The sequence below is a fragment of the Streptopelia decaocto genome (assembly GCF_964273445.1).
Source record: "Streptopelia decaocto genome assembly, chromosome: 4".
NCBI lineage: Eukaryota > Metazoa > Chordata > Aves > Columbiformes > Columbidae > Streptopelia > Streptopelia decaocto.
Genome location: NC_138658.1, coordinates 64,776,273 through 64,801,236, shown reverse-complemented (window position 1 = coordinate 64,801,236; position 24,964 = coordinate 64,776,273). Strand labels below are relative to the sequence as shown.

The window sequence follows — 24,964 nt, the reverse complement described above, 5'->3', positions numbered from 1 at the left end:
TGCAGTGGATCGGCTGGTAGAGGAAAATATAATGCTTCATTTGTCACCATTTTCATTAGCTTTTGCCCACCCTGAACTGCTGCTTAGTAGCTGTTTGGAGCTGGAATAGCTGCTGATGCTACTCTCTCTTAGAAGCAGAACTTGCGGGAATGGAAAACAGTGATTATCATAGCAACTACACAGTACAGACCCAACAAGCCAGATTGCTTCCAGTAATATTGTGCTTCAACCAGAGGTTTATATGTGTGTTTATATATGTACACATACACACACAAATGGTTTTGCATTAAAAATACCCACTGAAATAAAAAGCCCTGGGTATGTAGATGAAACAACTAGTCCAATATCCTAAAACTGTGCTTGAAGGTTACTGCAATTTCCTTTCCGGACATCTGTCACATCCAGCCTCCTGCCTGAGCAGATGAAAACCAATGGAGCCAAACAATGAAAAGTTGTAAGGGTAATGCAGTTAACACTTGTCCCCTTCAAAAGTGAAAATGTGATTTTATCACTATGAGTGTTACTTGGGCAGCAGCCGCAGCACCGCAGGGCCAGTGCTGCTCCAAGCCAAAACTCTACCTGCAAGAGCATCCTGGGAGAGACAGCACTGAAGCTACTGCTGGAAGAACAAGCTGAATGAAAATGGGCAGTCTGCTTTGGTGAGGAAGCAGGTGGTTTTATTGAAATATATGAATGGCAACATTTGTGAAAAGAGGGCGTTGAGTTACTCATGGCTGAAATAAGTTTATTCAGCCTTTGATAGGAAAGCTTTTGTCCAAGTATTCATTGGTATTATACAAGCAGAACTGGAAAGAATGTGTTTAGTCATAATGTCTTGAAACTTGACGTCGGCTAATGCAGAATGCCAGATTCAATCCAACATTTGAGAATGAATGAGATCATGTGAATTGTTAAAAGCCTTTTTGTGTGTACTGGATCCAAGGGTCTATAACAAACACTGCTCACACAACACTGAAAGAATTATTATTTTGTTTAAGAAATGTGGATAAAATGTTATTATATCAGGGCCATGGGGAAATATTTTTTTGTGATGTAGCCATTACCTGTGACCAACAGTTTAGCAATATCATTAACTGTTGTGTAATATGCATGAAAAATTTGCCCTGAATAGTCTTCAGATCATAGCTTGAAACTAAGAGCTTTCTTAATTTTTTTTTTTTTTTATAATTCTGTCTGGACATCTGTGTAAATGCACACATGTACAATAGAGGTACGAGACACACTGTACAGCACTCATTGTGCCGTAATAAATAAATCCACTATTTCAGGATTGTGCATGACAAATATGGATTTATACACATGAATGTGGTTAATAAAAATGACAAGTTTCACAAACATACCAGAACAGTAGTGGTTTTTTGTCCTGCCAGAAACAATACTTCTATTGCCAAAATGATTGCCACATTCAGAGTACATACACGACACTAACCACATCAGCAAATGCAGAGGCATTGTATGGCATCTCCAAGGGGAACTGGCATAGCATTGATCTCGACACTTGTACATCCATTCATACATGCCTGATAATTCTTGTCTGCTTCATTACCACTTCCTTTTATAGCAAACTCCTGGGGCTGCAGAGTAATCTTGAAAAAAACATTCTATCATGTCACGGGATGTAATAGTAATGAAAACCTGAACACATTTCATACACATCTGTAAATACTGAGGAGGAGTTAAGTTCCTGACTCGTGCATCATATATAATACTGCAATTTGAAAATCCACCTACTTAGTCTGATGAATCATTCAACTATTCTTTCTTTGTAGCAAAGACAAAATTTAGTAGGGGGCTCTCTCAATGACTCTGTGACTCACTAACCTTTTTATTTCCCTTTTGCTGCCAATGCACTCATTTAAAAGTGGAAGATCTAATACAGGTTTTTAGGTTATCAGGCAAACACTAACTGGAAGTACTCAGTCACAGTGGTTTTGCTGAGGTCTGCTACCACAAGGTATAAACACCAACCAGCTCATAGTTTTCATCTCTGACTGAGATGGTGTGTTTGCAACATGAAGCAATGGGTACAAGTCTCCTCACTGAGCATCACTGCTGGCTCAGCTCCTGAGCCAATTTAAATTGGCATTGTGCTCTTGATGCCAGCCCTGCTAGAGAGATTTACAGCAGCTGAAGGCCTGCACTGCAGAGTGCTGTTCCAGGTGGCGGGGAGGCAGAAGGCAGAATGTGCTGGGACTCTCCTGTCTAAATGAAATGCTCATGGGGACATGGATCATTTGGGATTTCACAGTGGCAAGACGAGAGATGAAAGGTTCCTTGTGTCACAGTTGGGTGATTTGGGCAGTAAGCAGTGAAGTGGGAGAACCACGCTCAGATCTCAAGTCTGCCAGCTTCAAAATAAACATCTCTTCCATAACACTGCAGAGTCCTGAACCAGATCCTTTGTATACTAAGCAACAATCCTAGTTAACCAGCCAGTGAGACCCCACACACACACTAAAAAACAGGTACTTTGACAAATTTCATTTTGTGAAAACTTTTGGTGCTGTGGGAAAGCAAAAAGCAAACCCCAGAGCTTGCTCCTAAATAGAGCCAACAACCAGCTACAGATGCCCACACCTTCCCCTGTCTTGGTGCAAATCAACAAGTGTTTAAGCCATTGGCATTACTCTGTACTACAATCAGTGCAAATGGGAAAACTAAGTAAAACCAAAATCAAGTGCTTACTAGTCCTGGTCAAGTAATACAGAAGAGAACAAAGTGTCTTGCCCAATTTCACAGTTGGACCATGGCAATGCAGACACTGTCACAAAAAACTCTAAACAACCACATTTACTTCAATCCAGTCCTTCATTCTCTCCAGACATCTGCCACCTTTCACAGGTTTTTCTGTGAAACATTTTTAAGTCACGGGCTTCTAGCAAAATACAAGTTTTGATTATGAACTTGATTCTCTCACGAATGTTTTGACAGCCTATTTGCATAAAATGTCTCATTATTAAAATGAGGGTGAGAAAAATGCTCATCAATTTGTTTTTCACCAAGAACATTCCTTAAGGCATAGAAACAAAGGTCAGCCAGAATTCTGAGCTCTATTTTTAAAATATTCACTGAGAAAGGAAAACGTATGCAAAATACATGGAAATATACTAAAATAATGGCAGTGTGCTACAGATACAAATTTTCAGAAATTGCTTGCAACATTTGTGGGAGTTTTAATTTCCAGCAAAACAACTTTTGCAATGTTTGCTTGAATTTTGTCTCGTACAGATCATTAATCTACCACCACATCTCAGAAAGATTTTGCATAGACTCTCCCTCTTCAGAAAGTCAAATCATACTCTTTATTTGTTCTTTATTGCAAAATCATAAGGCAGCTCTGGTAGGTGGATGGGATGAAAACTCTCAATTAAAATATTTGAAGGAATTTATTTCTACCATACACCAGAACAGCTATGGCACAGCCTAATTTAGTTTTGTCTCTGAAACTTGCATCCAGCTTCGTTAAAACAGAAAACTAATTTTTCTGTTCAGACCACTGTAAATCACAGAGGAGTATCCTGAATTTAGCCTAAAAAAGAGTAAAATAGAGGCTCAAGTCCATAATTTTATAATTTCACAGTTGCTATATCAACATAAAAAGATAAGTTACCCTGTTGCTTCAGTTAAATGCCAGATAGTTTGAGGAAAACAAACAGACCTTGATGCTTGACACCTTCTTTGACATGAATCACAGAATGTTAATACTATGATTGCCAGCTGTAAGGCAGTAAAAATACCCATTGTTGAAATATAAGAAGCGCAAAAAGGAGGCACTAACTATCACTGTTCCAATTTAATTCTACTTTTTCTTTTATTTCCTCACCTCTCTTCCTCCTTTTGACCTTCATGCATATTCTGCAAATAAACAAATTATTATTTATTCTCAGCCCTTGGTTTTCTGACTTTTCCTTGATGTTGTGTGAAGTGGTACTGGATGACAACATTTTTGTGTTCAGGAACATTGGGGCTCTGGAGAACTAAAAATAAATTAAAAGCAGACAGGATGCCATTATAGGTTGCATTTAGTGTCTAAAGACCATAGTAAAAAGCTACATCGCAGTATGAGATAAAAACAAGAGAAGGGTAGTATGAGAAGGATATGAGGTTACTGAATGGCTGAGGGCAGAAAGAAAACATTTGAAAAAAAAATTAAAACAAAAACATTTTCAGAGCTAAATTCTACCCTTAGAATTTTCAGAGGTTTTGAATAAACAGAACCATGTAATGATAAAATTACTCTGCAAAAAGAAAGCAGCCCTTCCTTCAAATGGAATTCACTCACCTGTGAATTATGTGGTATCTCTGCAAATAATCCAGGGAAAGTGCCAGCTCACAAATGTACAGCTTAACAGTTCCTTCATTAAAGTGGACATTCTGCTGCAAATGGTAACGCAGATCACCTCCAAGTAAGAGATCAACCACCATGAACATGTCTTCTTCGTCTTGAAAGGAATACCTGGAAGAAAGAGTTACAGGTGAGATTGCAGGCTTGGTGACACAGCCACAGCCATGCCCTGGGGTCACTCTCTGTAAGCAGATGTGTTCACAGCAACCCCGTGATTTGCTCAGAAGGAATACACTGATTTCTCACTGCTGTGGCTCAACCCCAAGACCAGACTTCGACTGTCGTGGGACTCCCTGCATGTCCAAGGCAAGCAGAGCTTGAACTATTGCTATGCTACTATTGTGATTCTTTTAACTGTAGTTTAACACCTGAATGCTGCTAAAATAGGATTTAAAACAGCTTTCATGTTTTTACATTTTTAAATATCCATATATTTGTTCAGTTGACAAAGTGGCTTGCTAAATAGCAGTGATAAAATGGAAGACTTTGAAACACACTTTTTGTTCACACACATACAACTGTAGCTCAGTGCCTATGGAAAGTATCTTGGAAGGATCGAGAGCTTCTTTCCTGGGGATATTTTCCAGATTCAGTAAATAAGTGCAATGTTCTATTAGCTGAGCATTTTCTATAGCTTGCGGTGTAGCTCCAAATTCAATAAGAAATAAAACTGTAATTTTATTGCCTCACAATACATATTTTTTCAGCCTCCAACTTATATCATATAAATTATAGTTTTCACAGTTACTGACTGAGTTCTTCTGGATTCTTTCCCAGAACTGCCTGTTGAATACTCTGAGGACCAAACTCTGATCTGATTTAAATCCTGTAAATCCAAAGGTGTAGCCAGCCAGTGTATACTGTATATATAGTGCTTGGGCAAGCAGGAATTTCCATGTGTTTCTACTTACCTTGGCTATGCTACCATTGCCCTGTTATTTTCCTGATCTGAATAAACTGACAGAAACACTGTTTTTAATTTCTGTATGCGACTATCTAAGATACAGTATTTTAGAATTCCCAGATGGGGAATGGTGAATACCTTATTTCTAATATGAAGTCACTCTTCTCTTAGAAATTGTTTTAGAATTAATTTTGATATGAAGTTTTATTAGCTTATATCAGTTGTGGATATGAACCACTGAGAGGTCATCCACAATGATAGTGCCTCTTCCATCACTTTTTCTCCCATGAGGTGTGTAATATATGATGGCTGCAGATGTGATTCAATGCTTCTGAACAGTAAAATACATGCTAAAGAAATGAAATAGAATGGGTTTCCAGAAAATCTGTGCTCACCCTTCCCCCAAAGGCAGAAAAGTCTATATTAGATTATTTTAATTGACAGTTATGTACAGTTTCACTTTCATTCCCAGGCTTGAACTTTCTGAAATGAGGCACTGCTCAGGGCTTGTCACAGACAGTTCGTTTTGAATTTAAATGCTTTCTATTCTTTCCAAACGCAGTTCTGAGAAGCAAGTGTCTCTAGGTACTCTGCTCTTCTGTTGCATTTCTGTATGCCTGCCAAATGCCAGGAGGGGAAAGCCATTTTATTTGCATTAAGCTTACTTCTCAATAAGTCAAATCTCTGAAGCAAAAATAGTATAATAGGTGGCACATGGTATCTGCTCACCTCCAGGGATTCAGAATTTTATAATTCACGTGTTAAAAAAGAGAAGGCTTCAATTATATTCAAATTACTCTGAATGTTTTGCATTACTGAGCCTGGAGCAATTCCAAAAGGAAAGCTTAAACACTTAGCTATGTTTAAGATATTTTCTTTTCTTTTTTGACACTGTTGTTATTTTAAATGAAGTAGTTGTAGTATTGAGCAGATGTAATGAGAGATGTTAATTTTTCCTTTACTTACTGCTAAAACAAACTACAGATCTTGTCTCATTCCTTTTTATATTAAAAAAAAAAATCCCAAATGAAAAGTTACAGATCGAAAACTCAACTTAAGACTATAAGTGAAATTTTTTGTCTAATCTGGGACTAAAGGCCTCATACGTAATCTTACGATTGCATGTCAATAAAAATGGTTCTGATGCAACTCTGGTCTTGAGAAGGAAAATGAGTCATTTCTTCAGTGATTCAGCCACCGTGAGGCAGAGGGTAAAGACAGGGTAAAGAGTGACTGCTGTGACCTGGCTTTTCAATTCAATGACTATTCCCGTTTCTGGGAAACTAATGAGTGTTTCAAAGTGTACACATGACTGTTTAGTCTACATAAAAGAGCCATCAGAACAATTCAGAAATAAACGTGAAAACTTGCCCACATCCAGGCAAATGATAACATTTGATGGAACTAGGTTTTTACCCCAAGCGTGTATCTGTTCTGCTGATGTCAGGTTTCTTGTTCTTGTGAGGAAGCTTTTGGTGCAACTGCGAATCATGGATATTTAAAAGAAACATCAACAATTCGAACTGGAAAGAGCTGGCACTCTATACCATTTAATTATCTCAAGAAATAATACTCAAGAAATAATACATAGAAGTGCATGTCTACAGTCAGGTAGGGAGGGTTGCAAGTTATTTCTGCTCACACACTGTAACAACATAAGAGCAACTGCACTAGGTCAGACTAGACATCTATCTAGCTTGGAACTCACCACAAAGCAGACAGGGAGGAGCAAAGAACAGTATGGAGGTATATAAAGCTTTCCTTCAGGACTCAACTGACCTCCACCCATTCACTGCTCCAGGACTTTCTAGGACTCCACTTGTCATCTTTGGGAATCTAGGCTGGGATGATGAAAGACGGATTTTATCCTGGGACCTGTCACACCTATTAGTGAATGATTGGTCTCCTGCTACTACCTTGCCTCTAAGATAAACAAATTAAGGTAAGTGCAATCCTACAAATGGAAGTCCAAAGCTTTCAGGAATGACTCTACCCCTAGAATAAAATGTTTTGAACCAAAACAGACAAAAAAACTGTCAAAGCTACAGACATTCAGAAGTATGGCTAATGCTTGCCTTGCTGAATCTGTCATGACCTGTGAGTGGAGCATAGGCCAGTTTTTTTTAGACATTGAAGCTAGAATGATGCACACTGACACACAACTCTTGAAGAGGTCTGTATAACTTCTCTAATGTTCTCCTCTTTCACTTGGAGTCATATTTTTCTTTTGTTTATATTGATATACATCAGTGGTAACTCTGCTGATCATGTCAGAAGTGTTGTGTATACTGGTGTAGTTAAGATACGGGCTGTATAGGTACAATTTGAAATAATAGATGCTGTGGATTCGTATGTTTGGTATATCAGCAGAGTTTTTCACCCACTCTAAATTATAATGCACCTGACACACATCTTTATGCTAATCATAGACATACAGCCATGCACAATGGTGTTTTCCCTGCACAGTCAAACCAGTTGTGTCAAACCTGTGTGGATGGCATTTCTCCAACTATCTGGATCAGACTACAGTGTGATTAAAGGTGCTGTAAGGAAAACCATTCCATGAGATTTTTCTGGAGGGTAAATGAGTTTGTCCCAGTGAAATTATGTGCCTATGACCTACAGGGGAGCTTGGACACGACAAATAGCAGAAGATCTCTGAAGCTGATGGCCACTCCAATAAGCAGCTCCTGCAGCTACAATTTTTGAAGCTACTGAACGCAGAGCAGGACTTGCTGCAAGTCCTGCTCTTCATCTTTGTACCAAATGTTCTTGCTCCTGTTCTACGTTAAGAACTCACAGGATGTGGTGCATCAGCTCCTGACCTGTGTTGTTTGTCGTGGTCACAAGCAGTTGTGTCCTCTGTCTCTCTCCTTCATACAAATCCAGTATTATTTCTTTACACAAGAAATGAAGTATTCCCTTTCAGCTTCTTTTTTTTCAATATTTCAAGAAATAAGTGAGTTTGATTTATTGGTCTAAGAATTAAAATTGACAGCAAGTGAAATATTGGCCACGTGAAAAATGAAATATTGTTGTGGGCTGGGGAGGGGATGGTGGCAAATCAGCCCAGTGGAGATTAGTTTTTTGAATAAGCATTGTAATTTCACTTTTGTAATCTTCTTATCTGCTCAAAGGCAAATGACATACAAAAGAGCTGATTGGTTTTTGAAGTAAAATCAGAAGTTGTTTGTGATTTTTATGTTAACCAGGTAACTGAGAAATATCTGCTGAATTTATCATAGCATTGTGACTGATATTGAATACCAATAATACATTACTAAGTTACTGTAAATATAAAATTCTAATCTCCCTTCAAACGAAAGCGTAGATCCCTTGGAATAAATTTTTTGTTTCTTTTGTTTGTTTGGGTTTTTTTAATAATGTCATGAACCAGTTGTAGGAAAACTGTTCTAATTACAGAGCTAGTCTCTGCTTTCTCTTGCTTGAAGAAAGGTTTTAATGCATTAGAATCAGCTTTCTCCAAATTAAGATAAAATAATAATGCCTCTAGTAACAATGAATTAGATTTTTTTATCTTCAGACTGGAAGATAAACTACCATCAAACAAAATCATCCATGGAAATAAAGTTAAACAAAGGACTTTCTGAATATGTGATAGTCTTTCTCCATATTTATAACTGTATATTTTTTCAATAATTTTTTTTGTTTGTATTTTTATCGTATTTTTATTTATTATTTGTATCTCTGTCTCTTCACAAAAGCAGTTACAGATGAATTTAAAGATATTTTTTCCCCTTTGCATTCCTTCATCTTACTTAACTAGGGTCATTTTTCATTGAAATCCTGCCAGGTGAGGCAGCCACTATTCAAAGTTCTTGTTTTGTATGTATTACCTGGGGGAAAGGACATCATAGTGCATATTTTATATATGACTTTAAGAGTAAAAACACACTACAAAATTTTCATCATTAGGCCCAGACTGACCTTCATAAATCTGAGGTAAGCAGTTAAAGCAAGATACACGCAGTTTAGACATTCAGATAACATCTCTGCTCTCTACTGAATATGATAAATGATTAAGACTTGGTAGCTCCTAATTATAAAATTAAATAAGGTTCTTTTTCCAGTTTTCCTCTGGTAGCACTAAAGGGAGGAAGTAATTTTTGCAGTGACATGAAGCCACTATTGAGAGTAGATTTTTCCAGTGTAGATGTCCCAGAACAGAGAACTGTAGCAGTGTATTGGTTTTTACATTTGCAGTCAAAACAAGGAATGGCAACGGCTTGGGAAGAACTGGCCTTCTGTCTCAGCGCTTTGTGGGTTCCCTCTGGGAGCCCTTGTCAATTCTTGTTGAAGAGCTGCTCAGCACTGGCCCGGATGAGCAATGCTTTGAGGAACTTTTCAAACACCGACAGATCCCAACAGGGAAAACTTCCACAAGCAAATTCAGCTTGTCCAAGAGAGAGTAGGCAGGTAATGGTCTGGCCCTCTTTTACTGGTCTGACTGGTGTCCTTCAGAGAAATCCTATGGCTGCATCTGGACTGCCTAATGCAATCTCAGGGAAGTGTCTGATCTAGGTCCAAGAAAACCGTCTCACCTAGGTCCAAGGTTGGTTGTGGCACTGCGATGTTGCCCATTTTGTGAAAGCAGAACTTACTGCCTCTGGCAGTGTGAGGCTGGTCCAGTTAGGCTAGTCTGGCTTCCTGAACCTGAGCTAGCACCCATGAGCAGTGTTGTGTGAATGTACCGGTTTCTCAAGAAGAGAAGCCCCACTTATGATTCTTCACTGGTGCTGCAGTCCTGAATGTTCAGACAGGGTTCAAACTACTCGTGTTAACACTAACACTGTCGGTCAATGAGAATTTCCTCTCTGTAGGAAACATTGTTCAAAAGTAGACTTAAAACTTCACAAAGCAGTGAAAATGCCAGAGTCCTTACCCCAAACCAGGGGTAAGGTTCATGGCTTGAAGCTCTGACATTTCCAGGGATCTCCAGATCTTCTAGAGTCTTTGTCTCACAACAAAATTTCCAAAAGCAGTAGATTGTCAATCCTACAGTAATTTCCTACAAAATTATGCCAGTAAGGTGTGAAATCCAAAAGCTGAGGGACCCTTTTTGGAACATGTAGCAAAGGTGAAAACTAGGACCTTTACTTAACAACAAGCTTTTGAAGGAAGACCTGTTTTATGCTGGAAAACCAATGTGAAATATCGTGTTACCACAGCTGATTCTACTTGGGTTTCATATAAATGAAATAACTTTTTACCAGCAAAATATGTACTGACTTACTCTGGTTTTACATTAGGTATAGTTGTACATGACTCCTAATTTGATGGAGTCATCTTGCTGTGTTACTAAACAAAGCAAATCAATGCTGCAGCTGTATTTGCATAATAAAGATGCCCAGTGAATGTCATGAGCATACGGAGGTAAGATTAGTTTCTGCAGAGCTCTTAAGGCTTGCATAGAATAAGAATACATCAAAACTGCATGTGGAAAGAGAACAATGGAAATTGCTATTAGAGTCTCTCTAGGAAATATGGGGTGAAATGATCAGGGCAGCAGACTCCAAGACTAGACAAGGCACATCAAATGCAGCTGCAGGTGCAGCAGGGTGAGATGGGGATGTGGCTGCCCAGCTGCATTGCCCTCCCAACCTCCCAATGCAAGCACTGCTCCAGGAGCTTTCCTAATTCTTCTGCTTGTACTCAAAGATCTTGTGGGCAGGGAAAACACTTTTGTACCATCTGCATGACACATAGCATAAAGAAGTCACCAGGTACCTAAGTGCTGATAATATAATAAAATTTACTCAGATTAATGTTCCAAATAACTAGGATCCCACATCTAGCTGTCTTGCAATGTGTACCAGCAGTTTATATACAAAGGGGTTTATATTTTGCTGAGATAGAACATGAGCATTTCATCTTTTCTTTACAAAGTAAAACATACTGTAAAAGTATAACACACAGCCTTATTGCATTTATTTACCTGAAAGAAACAAACAACTGAACAAAAAAAAAAGATCAGTTGATAGTCTGTACATAACTTATGACAAGCAGTATGTATTAGGTATCAGAGAAATATAAGCAGGACTTTCTTGAATAGATAGTAAAAAAGCAATTGCAGAATCAGTAAAAATTCACTGCTTAGCCTCTAAATCTAAGGAACTTTGTGCTTGGAATTAGTAAAAAAGTACATTAAAAGCTAACAAAATTATTAATGCTTATATGCTATAGATTATACTATACAGAAATATTCATTGTTAAAGAAAAATTAAACCTGTATGCCACTAAAATATAACATAGTGTACAGTACTTAAAATTCAAATATATTACCAATGAATTTATGAGGTTCCATCATCATCATGTACAGGTAAGGCATATCCTGCAATTAAGAAGATTCTGCAATAAAATCCCTGTGTACGTAGTTACTAATCCTGATATCACTATTTCTTGATATACTTGCCTTGCTTTGGTTTTTTAGTAGTCCAATTTGTGTAACTATGTTGCAGAATTCTCATCCTCTGTAAAGCAGCAACAAGTTCACCTAAGATTTGTTGTATTGAAAAAGAACATATCACTTAAAGGCTTGGATAATTTGGCATCTGCCAAAGAAACTTACACTGAACAGTTACGTAGAGAACAAAAATAGAGGTTCAAAACTCCCTGGAATAGGTATGGTAGAATAAAATATATGCACAGTATAGATTTGTGTAGGTATAGGGTAGAGTAGAGTAGAGTAGAGTAGAGTAGAGTAGAGTAGAGTAGAGTATAGTATAGTATAGTATAGTATAGTATAGTATAGTATAGTATAGTATAGTATAGTATAGTACAGTACAGTATAGTAGCCAAAAATAACAAATTCATTCATACATCGAGTTGTTACAAACTGTCCTGTGCTGAAAAGGTACGCTGAAAACTATTATACCCACTGTGACTGGGAACAGCAAATATTTATCTTTGAATTACGTATTTTATAACATGAGATGTTCAAGCTAATCAAAGTAATGTCAAGTCTGTGTGTTCTCCCAGCCAAGGAAAAGCCTCCAGAGACAAACCCCCAAGATTTATGAGCTTTGTGAATACAAGTATGCAAGTGTTATGAAGGAATATTGGAAATGCTCTTCTTTGATGTCTGTTTGGCTTACATATCTATAGATTTCTCTTGTCCTTTTAAAAAATTGATAAGCATTAGTCATTGGGATTTGCAATTTGTGCTTGCAAATATTTAGTAGAAGTCTAGTGTTGCAAAGAAATGGAAATACATTTATTACCGAACACAGAAAGATGAGAGCCATTTCTCCAAATGCTCTTAAGAACAGAGGATGTTTAATTCCTTTATTTCTGTATAAATATATAAAAAGAGGAAAACTCCCCTACAAAGAATTAGGTTATTTATGCTTATTTGAAATAACTTCTCAAATTCTATTTAGCTCTGATGTGAACAAAGGACAGAGGAGAGCTAAGAATAATTACTAAATAAAAAATAGCTTGAAATGAATTTGAAAGATGTCAAGAATTTCTCTCTCAAGAAAGATAACAAAAGACATGTTACAGACATATATATTCACATATATTCATATTACCAACACTCATTAATATTAGATCCCAAGCAGCTAAGGCTAGTCAATTAGAGACAGTTTAGTATTCATCCACACATGGAAGAAAAATCTTTCTCTTCCTCCAGGAGGTTGAGGAGAGAAGGCCACAAACCCTCTCTGATCTGAAATACAACTGCTCTTTATTTCCATGTATGCTGCTACAGCATTTGGCTCAGCTCATCATGAGCTACACAGCCATGCAACAGACAGACAGCAAAGAACAGTAATGAAATAAACATATAAAAGCAAAATGCAAAACAAATAATTGCTGTTTGTTGTTTTACTATGCACTTTGCTAATGTATTTTACATGTGTATATGCTGTATTCAAGTTATTTGTGAGTCCTGATCATTTGAGATGGTTTGCCTTAGAGCAGTTTCTCTTTTCCTTCTTCGTCTAGCTCTAATCAACCAATGCTTTGTTCCCTCGAAAGGTAGCTTCTTTATTTCTGTCTTTGATTTCACATATTCTAGTGGAGACTGAGGTCATTTGAGATGTGGATTACAGCAATAACTTTGGATATTTTGCTGGTGTCTTCATCTTCATCTTTCTGGTATGGTAGAGATACCATGTGGTTAAATGTTGGTGCTTATCTACTGAATTAAAAAGATTTCTTACTGTTCAGTCTGTTTTCTGTTCCTCTAGACTGTGAGTGAAGAGCTTAGAGCCAGGGTTGGTATATGGCCCACAGTAATGTGAGATATATGTCTTTTACATTGTCATTGAGTAGTGTTCACTGAACATTAAGACTTTCATAGAACAAGTTAAGGTGGGATGGCCCTCTGTAGGTCAACAAGTCCAACCTCCTCCTTGAAGCAGGGCTAATTTCAAACTTAGGTCTGGTTGCCCAGGGTCTTGTCCAGGTCACTTTTGAAAATCTCGAAGGATGGAAATACCACAGTGTCTCCAAGAAGCCTGTTTCAACCACCCTTTGAGTTTTGAAGGGATTTTTCCTTAAATCCGGTTGGGATTTCTCTTGCTGTACCATGTCACTCTTGTCACTCATTTTTTCAGTGCATATGTCTCAAAAGAGTTTTTCACCATCCACAGATATTGCCATCTTTATGTCATCACCACCACACCCTTAGGTAGTGGAAGACTGTGATTAGTTCCCTTCCTGAGCTCAGCAGCGTCATGTCCCAGCTCTGCTCTCTAAACCAGGAACAAGCATACTTCTCCAAAACTTCATAGTCTTGTAGACAAAGGTTTGATGAACTTATTCCAAGAAAGACCACTGCAGGAGGCAACTTTTGACATTAGTTGAAACCTTCACAAACATTTGTGTGAGCTCTAGAAAATTTCAGACAAATAAGATTAATTTTTGGTCCACTATGAATGACTGAAAGTAGAAAAACATTTTTATTCCCCTATATTAAGTGATCTGTTTTTCCAAGTGGTCCATCTCTAAAAGTTCATTTTGATAATCTGTTTTTCAGGAGAAAATTAATTACTTTTCTGGCTCATTTGCTCATATACTTGCAGACTTAATGGCACAGTCTCATGATGGAGTCTGTGTTTCCTCAAATATTATTAAACCAATGATAAAGTAAGATTTGCAAATGAATGCAAAAAATGCTCATGTCTCAGTCTATTTGTTCAGGATTTTTTAGCAGATTTGGGTGCAATATCATCAAAGCTCATTTTAATTGTTCTGTTATCACAAAAAGTACAATAGCTTTCACCAAGTTCACTCAGTTTCAATCTGTGAGTTCAAAGTCGGCTTCATTCTTCATTTTTTTTCCCAAGTGTTTTATCTTTCATATATATTTTGTTGAGGGGTTTGTAGAAAAGTCTCTACTGTCTCCTGTCTCTTGTTGTGTGTATAGCCTCTTTACAGTAGGTACATCACAATTAAGCGAGAGGTCTATTCTGGTTGACTGAATAAGAACACATATAGAAGGCACATGGGATTTGCTGATATTCTCATCTGAATACAGTGTCTAAAATCCATTCAGCTGTGTTGGAGATGTGCTGTGATTGGCTATACTTGTACTTATCAAATGTTCACCAAATTCTGCATTATCATTTTGTGCTGTGATTATTGCCAATTTATATCACTTCATATGCATGTGACACTGCAGCAGTAGCAATTATCTGTGTAGTGCCAACTAGTCTCCCTTGTCCCCTGCTTGTCTCAAACACATCCAAACAAAGCAATAGACAGTGTAGGTGAAGAACTCAGGGAAACCACTCACACACAAACAAGTACCCCACTACCAATACAGGAAACAGCTCACCAAGAAAGGTAGTATCTTGGGAAAGATGGGAAAGATGTGGACCAAAAAAAAAAAAAAGTTCATTGGAAACAGTGGAGTGAAAACATGGACCAAATTTGAGATGCAAGTCCACAGCTCAGCCTTCAACTTGCAAAACCCGGGATATTTGTAACTCATGGTCTATGCCAATGATTAGAAAATCAAGCAAAAGCAGCAGGAAGATGGCATGTATAAGCAAGGAGAACCTGACTGAACTCAAAGAGAATAAAGAAGTATACAAGAGGTGGAAGTGGGGACAGGTGACCCAGGAGGAACACAAAGTTGCTATCCAGTCTTGCAGGGATAGGGGTAGGAAAGTCAGGAGTGACCTGGAGTTGAGTCTGGCAAAGGATGTACAGAGCAACAAGAAAGGATTCAACAAGTCAGCAAAAGGAAGAGTAGGGAAAATATGAACCCATTGCTGAATGGGGCAGGAGAACTGGTGACAGATGACATGGAAAAGGCCAAGGTGCTCAGTGCCTACTTCACCTCAGTGTCCACCGGTAAGACCAGACTTCAGGAATTCCAGGCCCCAGAATGACAACTTGGAGCAAGAAAGACTCTGTGTGGAGGAGGACTGGGTTAGGGAGCACTTTAACAAATCGGACATATATAAATCTGTGGGCCCTGATAGATTGCACCCATGAACGCTGTGGGAGTTGGCTGATTTCATTTCAAGGCTGCTGCCGAACATCTTTGGAAGTCTATGGCAGGTGGCTGAAGACTGGAGAAAGGCAAATGTCCCTCCTATCCTCAAGAAGGGCAAGAAGGAAGATCTGGTAAACCACAGGCCGGTCAGCCTCACCTCAATCCCTAGGAAGGTGAGGAAGCAACTAATCTCAGAAATCATTTCCAAACACATGAAGAACAAGAACGTAATTGAGAGTAGTTAGCACAGACATACAAAGGGGGAATCTCGTGAAGTTCCACAAGGTGCAATTTGCACCTGAGGAGGAACAAACCCATGCACCAGTACATGCTTGGGTTGGCTGACTGGAAAGCAGCTTTGCAGAAAAGGATCGTGAGTTCCCGATGAACATCGGTTTGACCATAAGCCAGCAATGTGCCCCTGCGGCAAAGTATGCTAACTGCATCCTGAGCTGCATTAGGAGTAGCATTGCCAGCAGGCCAAGTGAGGTGATTCTTCCTCTCTTCTCAGCACTGGTGAGTCCACATCTGGAGTACTGCATCCAGTTTTGGGCTTCCCAGTAACAAGAATTAGTCCAGTGTAGGGCCACAAAGATGAATAAAGGACTGGAGCATTTTTTCATATGAGAAGAGGCTGGGAGAGCTGGGACTGTTCAGTCTTGAGAAGAGAAGTCTCAGGGTGACTCTTATCAATGTGTATAAATACCTGATGGGCAGGAATGAAGAAGAGGGACACAGACTCTTCTCATTGGTGCCCAGTGACAGGGCAAGAGGCAATGAGCACAAATTAAAATACATGAATTCCATCTGAACACAAGGAAATACTTCAGCACTGTGATGGTTGTCAAACATTGGAACAGGTTGCTTGGAGAGGCTGTGGAGTCTTCATTTGGGGAGACAGTAAAATCCCAACTGGGCAACCTGCTTTCGGTGACTTTGCTTGTGCTGGGGGTTTGGATGAGATAAACAGAAGAAGTCACTTAAAAACTAAACAGTTCTGTGATTCTGTGGTCTTTCCATTACAGCAGCTAATTGATTGGTGCTCTGAACTGGCGTTAGGTACAATAAAAAGAGTGTTGAAAACCAAATTTTGAACAGATATTTGTCTCATGGAGACATTCCTCTGTTTCCTATCACTCTTTCTCACAACCTCAGTATTTGAGGTTCACAATAATTCATTTAGTGTAAGATGAAAAAAAAAATTACTAACCTTTCTAAATAGAGATAAGCACTAATTACTAAATGAGAATTTCAACCAGACCAAATAAACTAAAATTTGATAGTATTTAACAATAAGGTTTTTCTGGGGCAATAGCAGCTATTGGAAAAACGCTGTTGTAGGTCTGGACTCACACTTTGGTGGAACACAAAACTCAGCAGTCAAACTTGTTACATATTACAACAAATTATCTCCAAATCCCTTATATTTTTGACTTCAAACAATGTTCTGTTTTAGACACAACTTTATAAGAGGCTTTTTTCAGGTTTATGAAGCAAAGGAACATCAAAGTTGCAGCACTCACCATTAAGCCTCAAGCATAACAAAATTTAACCTTCAACACATAAAAATCTTTACTGAATGAAAAACAAAGGAACACATTTTGGAGTTAAGAATAAGTCTTTGGTGAATATAACCTGCAGTGATTGTGTACATGTATCTGTGTATGAGGTGCTCTGAATGGGTTGAGTGGCTTAAAATAGTGCTTTTCTTTGTTATTTATTTAGACAAGTTTTGAATAGTTTTCCTCTAAACTACATGAAAACCTTCATTTTTCCTTGTATGTGACCTAGAAAAAATGGGTCAAGCTTACCTTGCACACATGCACCTTCTGCAGCTAATTGTCTTGCTGGAATTTGACAGATTTCAAATTACACCCTTCCCTCTGTCTGATTTAGACTAAAACCCATCTGTTAACTGCAATGAATGGTTCATCTCCTTAGTTTTTGTTAGAAATACCCAAACTCTTTTCAGCCAGTTTTCTACAGAACGTCAACCACTCTGATACTATTCCTGGTGAACAAAAGAAGCCACTCAAAAGGTTTCAGCCAAGCAGCTCCTCCTATTTTCTGTAAATTAATTAGTTAATGTAAAACTGCATAAAGCTTTCAATCAAATATAGTTGCCTAGTAACATTTTGAGTGAAACCATTTTTTGTGAACATTTCTAAAATGTAAATTAAACAAGCTGGACTGAAACCCTTCTCACTCTGTGAATGTTTACTAGCTCATTTCAGGCTTACCTTCTTAATTGGCATACAAGTTATTTTGCAAGCTTTTTGGGCATAAAAGATGGGAAAAAAAATCTGAGTACTAATGTGAGGAACATAGTGCAGAGCAAATCAAGCTTATTGTCTCACTGTCATTTTAACTGAGGATAGAAAGCTGTTTTCAGTTTCAACTTAAAGCTCATTTTTTCCTCACAAAAATTTCCATATAATAATAGATTTCCATAGAATAATAGAATGGTTTGGGTTGAAAGAGACCTTAAAGATAATCTACTTCCAACCTTCCTGCTATGAGAAGGTTGTCTAGAGACACGTTGCTCTAGACCAGGTTGCCCAAAGCCCCATCCGGCCTGGTCTTGAACACTTCAGGGAAACTTCTCTGAGCAACTGGTTCCATGGTCCCACCAACCACATGGTGAATAATTTCTTCCTTGTATCTAATATATATCTACCTTCTTTCTGTTTAAAGCCATTACGCCTTGTCCTATCACTACACGCTCTTGTAAAAAGTCTCTCTCCAGCTTTCTTGTAGGTCCCTGTAGATACTGTAAGGCTGCTATAAGATCTCCCGAAGCCTTCTCCAGGCTGAACAACCCCAGCTTTCTCAGCCTGTCTTCATAGGAGAGCGGTTCCAGCCCTCTGATCTTCTTCATGGCCCTCCTCTGGACTCACTCCAACAAGTCCATGCCATTCTTATGTTGGGGCCTCAGAGCTGAATGTAATACTCCATAAGGAACATAGGAGTGTTATTTAAGTGATTCTTCAAGCAGCATGAACATACACGAAACAACCTTTTCTTTTTACTGTTGTTTCTCACTCATACACCAAATCTGTGAGAAACCTTGGAAAACATAGAAATGAAGAAGGTTTGGGTTGCTTTCTAGAACATTATTCATAAATCAAACTGGACAAGAACTCAACAACTTACTAGTAGTGAGATACATAGCCCTAGTTTTCCCCTGACTACCTTCAGGTGCGTTATTAAAGTGCTTTGAGTTAGAAGAGTATTTTTTGTAGGATTGCTGTGTAGTAAATAGATAGTCCTAATCATAGGGGTGCAAACCACTCTAGAGATTCTCTCTTTTTCCCATTGATTACAGAGGTAGCCTGAGGGGACAAAGCTGATGTCTCATGTCAGCTGGGAAGAATTCAAGTCTTCAAGTCCTCTAGAGCTTGTCTTTTCTGTTTCAGGAAGTTGCTAATATGATCAGGGCATCACATTCACACATAAATTTTGACTGCTACAGAAGGACTGATAAATATGACTGACAGTGAACGTTTCTGTTTGATCAGCCAATGCAAATATTCAATAGCATTTCTGACTTATGCTGGTCTTAGAAGTGCTGAGTTCCTTCCTGTAACTGTGGCGCATATCTTGCTTCTGATCACTTAATTGATTTTACATTTAGCTCCAGGAAAACAGACCTTCATCTATTCACATTAAAAAGAGAGAAAAGGTATTAAGTTGCAAATGCAATATGTTATAATGCATAATCCAGGAAAAAAACAATGAAAACTTCCCTAAATTTCTGCTTCTGTTCCTCAACCCCTTCTGAAGAAACTTTTGGTTAATGTTCAGTTTCATGTAAATGACACCTTATTTCTTTAACAAGAACAAGATTTACTGCAAGAAGGCACAGAAAGAGGGAGGAACCCTTTAGATTATGGACCCTGAAGTAGGAAGATTCTTTAAGGCAGTTATAAATATAGGACTAGGTAAAATTAAATAGCCATAAGAACTTTCCCTGTGCATTTTTTTAATTTTTTTTTTTTTAATTGCTGTCTCTAAGTTAATATGAGCATATCAGTGAAACCTAAAGGAACAAAAGCTGCTCAAAAAATCTCTTCTGTTCAACACATCTTACTCTCATATATTGGTAAACAATTCTGTTGGTACTCATAGTGCAGTGATGAGGCACACAGCTGGTCACAGCGTAACCTGTATTGGCTCACATCACCATAAGGATGCGGGCTAGGACATACCTACAGCTAATTCTAAGCTGGCAGCTTTTTAAACTGAATTAATTTAAATACAAGCAGTCAGCTAACCAAAACTCAAGATTCTTAATGTTGTGTTTCATGGCAGTTTTTTTGCCACACTCATCACCACAGGAACTGAGCGGCTTTCATTGGTGTTTTGTCTTTGTGCCACATGTTAATGGCCCCTCCTTTTCTTAGCATGGCAAGTGGAACATCTTCCCTTAGGAGAGCTTCTGGATCTTTTTGTTTTCTGAAATGCGCTGCACTGTGAGCACCATGTTAGAAAAGTTCTCCCATGATATCAGCAGAAAGAGGTTTGATACAAATTCCAGATCCTGGGAAAGGCTATGTCTCTAAAGAAAAAAGGGGAAAAAATCCTTTTACTGCATTTCTTTGCCCAAGTTCAGTGCCATGAATTAACCAAAGCTCTGAGTAAGTCAGTGCACTGTATGGCAGCCCAGGTTTTAGAAGAGAAGCCACTGATAGGGTAGGTCTTCCTCATCCCATCCTCCAGGCAGAGCACCTGGCACAAATATGCCTGCCAAGGGAAGATGTGCTTCTTGGGCGTTGAGTCCCAAAAATGGGACTTTAAATGACAAAGTCTAATTCTGTCAGTTTTCTCCTTGTTTAAATTTTCTGGAAACTACTGTCAATGATTCACTGTTCTTTATTCATTGCAACTACCATCAAAGAGCAATATTTTTGTCATGGCAGAATTTTATTTCAGGATATGAGTAATCAGACCTTCTTGTCACTCTTAGATTCAGTATCTTGTTTTCCTAGTTCAAATTTTAGTCACAATAAATGTTAAGATTTATAATAAAATTGAGATAACTCCTGCCTTTTTAGTTTACAGTTGAGTTTATCAAGTTGATTCAGAGAAAGTGCAAAGGAGGAGATTCAGTTGTCAGCTACTGTTGTTCTATGTCACCCCAGACATTTACATTTATTCTGCAAAATTGTCTGTCAAGTCTTCAATGTTTACCCTTCTTCTTTTAATTTTAATATTGCAGAGTGACGTTATTTGTGGTAATAGTGCTTAGCTTAATGGAGGTGCAGGGAGAAGGAGCACATCAAACTGTCAGGAGCAAGGAAGAAACCCCAATGGCAGCAAAGATCACCTTCGAAAACAACATTGCACTAAGGATGGATCATTAACTTCAGGTCTGCACTCAGATCCTATGTCATCAGGCATCTTGCCTCCTGATGCAAACTGGAGCAGATGTGAAGGAGGAATACTGAAAGCACACATACTTCCCTCTCATGCACTATTTCCCAGCTTCCAAGTGTAGGGCTTCCTGACTCACTATTTATATGTTAAGAATACAACAAAATATCATATACAGTAGCTATCAATGGTCTTCCTGGTGTCTTTCAGGAGGATTTCTCTGGCTGCATGCCCTGCGCCACTAGAGGCATCCTGCCAGACATAGGTTGTGTTATTGGTCAAGAAGATGAGACCAGGACTAAGTTGAATGCAATTGTTGTGAATGCTCAAATCTACAGCTGAAGAGCTACGGGACTTTGTCTATATTGCTGAGCTGATGGCTGAACAGTTGCTTTTTCCAGTGTCTCAGCAGGACGGGATCTAGTGCTGCTTCCTTTCCTGACCTGTCCTGCCTTGGCACATATGTGGCCTGATCTTACCATGAAGGTCTCTCAGTCTGTTTCTTTATAAAGAAAATAGGACAGGGAAGGAAATTTAAGCAACAGTGCTTTGAAATCTGCTTCACTGATGCTCAAAACATCCTTGGAAATTCCAAGTTTGTATACTTTTCCCTTTTATCCTTGTGCTCAACCACTATAAATACTAGTAAAAATACTACCACAGCCAGGGTACAAGAGTTTTGTCACTTAAAAAGAAAAAAACCCCACAACCCACACAACAACAACAGCAAACAAACCCAAACAAAAAACAAACAAACACACACACACACACCAAAAAAACCCAAACAAACCACACACACACACACACACAAAACAACAAAAAACAAACAAACAAAAAACCCCAGACAAACAAAAGCCAAACCAAAACAAAAAACAACTCATGGCACAAGGGGAAAAATGGAAAGGGTTTCTGGGGAGGGGATATAGCAACCAAAATATTTCCTGAAGAAAACTTGCAGCTGGAGCTTCTGAGCTTCCATGCTGCTATGGAGCAACAGCCTGCTGATATTGCAGCATCAGAACAGGGTAGTCTGAACACTGAGGTAGGTGTAGATCTTCTGGCTCAGGCAAACCAGAAGTCTGCATAAGGGGGAACGAGGCAGAAAGTCACCCTGGAACCCTTTCTTTTTCATAATCCACTAGCAAAGGAGTCCAGAGTCTGGCTGTCTATCAGTCCTCCAGGCAAGATGAGAAGGGGACAGTTTTCTAACAAAATTTTGTCTTAATTGACATACATCTTCAGAACATTTGATTCACTTTAATTGAGGTTTCCTCCATAGGAAATAGTTCCCCTGGAAAAATTTAATCCAGCTCAAAAAACATCAAATTTATCTTACTGCACATTAAGAGAAAATCATTATAAGCTGTCTGCCCAAGTTGTATTTGTCTTTATTTGAAGTAATAATTGCAGTGGATCTGACTCTTGGTGCTAAGGCTGGCAGCTGTAGCTAAATTGGACAGGAAAATGGAAACAATACATTCCTTTAATAAGATAGTGTGAGGCTGAAAAACATCTTGGGTTGGAACTGGGATCAAGAAAGAAACACTGCTTTGTTGTACACATTAACCAAAACATCTAACAGAGGCTGACAGCAATTTACATGCTGTGGCAAAGGAGAACGGAAAGATAGTTTTATCATACAAGTATGTAGACTGAAGCTGTAAATTGATCCTTTGACAGAAAGATGCAAGTAGCTGCAGAAATCAACTTTTGTGAATGCATGTGTTAACTATTTTCTTGACAGCAGGTTCAGAAATACAGTGAAAGCAACCAAGAAAGCTGAAATTCTGAGAATGAAGCTGGGTAACCACCTAAATACAAGACTGGCAAGAACAAAATCTTAATTTCTTTCTTAATCTCATATTCTTCTGTAATTTTTAGGCCACACCTTTAAATAGGTATCTAAACAATCAGGAAGTTGTTTATGTCTATAGATTCATTCATTTGTGTGGAAATATGGAGTCATCTATATACAACCCTGAGCATTAGATTAGTGGGATATATCTCTCTGTCATCTCTCCTCTCTCCATAATAATGACAATATTGGGCAGCCTCACAGACTTGTCATGAGGAGGGAATGATGAGGGCAGAGCATCCTGAACATCTTATCGAGACAATAAGCCTACCATTCTGGTTTCTGGTTGTGCCTCAGGAAAGTAAATTTTAATGCAGGCTGTAGGTATGGCTGCTCTGTAAAACAGAAATGAAAAGGAAGAAACGAAGAGGCGGCTTTGTAACCATGGGCAAGGCAAATACCGGCCTTCTGTCACTGCTGTCTTTTTTGTCAACAACATCTCATTTTAACACAAGTGCAACTCTTCTGCTATGCAGGAGCGGATCTCTGCGTCAGAGATTTTTGCAGTCTGGCTTCCCAGTGGAGGAGCAATCAGTCAACACTGGTTTGTGATAGAAGTCTGCTTCAGATGGGTATTTATGAGGAAACCAATCTGAAATTTCCTTGGGTTTACCAACCAGCTTATTACATAGCAAGAGGAGAATGAGTGCCATTTTTGCACCACCATCACTAAAAAGGACCGGGTGATCCTTGTTTCACTTCTGAAAAAAATAATCCAGTTGCCAACAGGCAGGCGAGGAGTCTGACCTGTGACACTGCCTGGCTGAGTCTTACACACCCACCTGCGGAGTCCAAATCATCTCCTCCCTGTCCCTGCTGGCATTAACACAGGTCACAAGATACCCACCCCAGAGTTCTGCCTGTAGAGATTTGCATCAAGTTATTTTGTACTATAGCATTTCCCATTTTGGCTCTGCACCAGATCACATCCATCCAAATTACTTTCATATGAACCATCTCTGACTTAATCACTGAACAGTGACTTGACTATTTGCATTAGTTAGTATAGAAAAGCAGATTGTTACAGTAAGCCTTCTCACCTGCTGGTAGGCAGGTCTTTCAAAAAGAAGCCAAATACTTTTTGAGTATTTGGCGTTTTGTTACTTATAAAATGGGAAAAGAAAATCACTATTTAATCAGAAAAACTCAACAGTGATCACATCTGTAATGTAATATTTATAATGAAGCATATGTAATGATGGTCTGTGCTCAGGAAGATAAGGGCAGAGCATGAGATCAAAAATTCACCTGAAATGAATCATCAAGGGAGCAATATTGAGTAGAAAAGTAGAGCTAATACAATTATTTTCCCAAATGCCAGACTGTAAATCGCCTTATCTCACAGCTTTAAGGCTTATGTCACAATATGGAAGAAAAATAATTAATTATAAAAATATTTATTGCCTTCCCACCCACTGCACAAAACTCCACAGAACATGATAAAAACAATGAAAGCAATTACTACAAAAGAAAAAACCCTGATTTTAAAAGATCTTTTTAAAAGACCTATAAGGAATCATGAACCATCTGTTTCTTTCTTTGCTACTGTTATAACTAGCTTGCTTTGTCATTGGCACCACTGATGTAGCAGTTCTCAAAAAGATTATGTGGTGGGAATGGACAAGGAAATAGGAACATCAGCAATTAGTGAAATGTTAAAAGGGTAAAAACTGCATAATCAGCTGGTGGCAGCTGGAGGTCATCAAGGTATCAGCAGTACTGAAGTTTGGTCTACATGTCAATGGCATAAATTTTGTATGAAATTAATATTTAAAAGATAGGAAGGAAGGAAGGAAGGAAGGAAGGAAGGAAGGAAGGAAGGAAGGAAGGAAGGAAGGAAGGAAGGAAGGAAGGAAGGAAGGAAGGAAGGAAGGAAGGAAGGAAGCCCTTTGAAGCACCAGGGTTGCATCAGAGAGCACACAAAAAGGCCAGTGGACATCTCTACCTCATGTTTCCAGATCAACAGTTTGACAGCTGGGAAAGTTATATTTTCTT

The 24,964-nt window shown here is 38.6% G+C and overlaps 1 protein-coding gene across 2 annotated transcripts in view; it reads right to left on the bottom strand.

Annotated features, from left to right (window-relative positions):
• The window catches only part of STK32B (serine/threonine kinase 32B), a 175,560-nt gene that overhangs the window by 74,052 nt on the left and 76,544 nt on the right, over positions 1-24,964 (bottom strand). For both annotated transcript variants that reach the window (XM_082051224.1, XM_082051225.1), the window contains exon 4: positions 4,304-4,477. In XM_082051224.1, the coding sequence (XP_081907350.1) occupies positions 4,304-4,477 (174 nt within the window). The remainder of the gene's footprint in view (positions 1-4,303; positions 4,478-24,964) is intronic.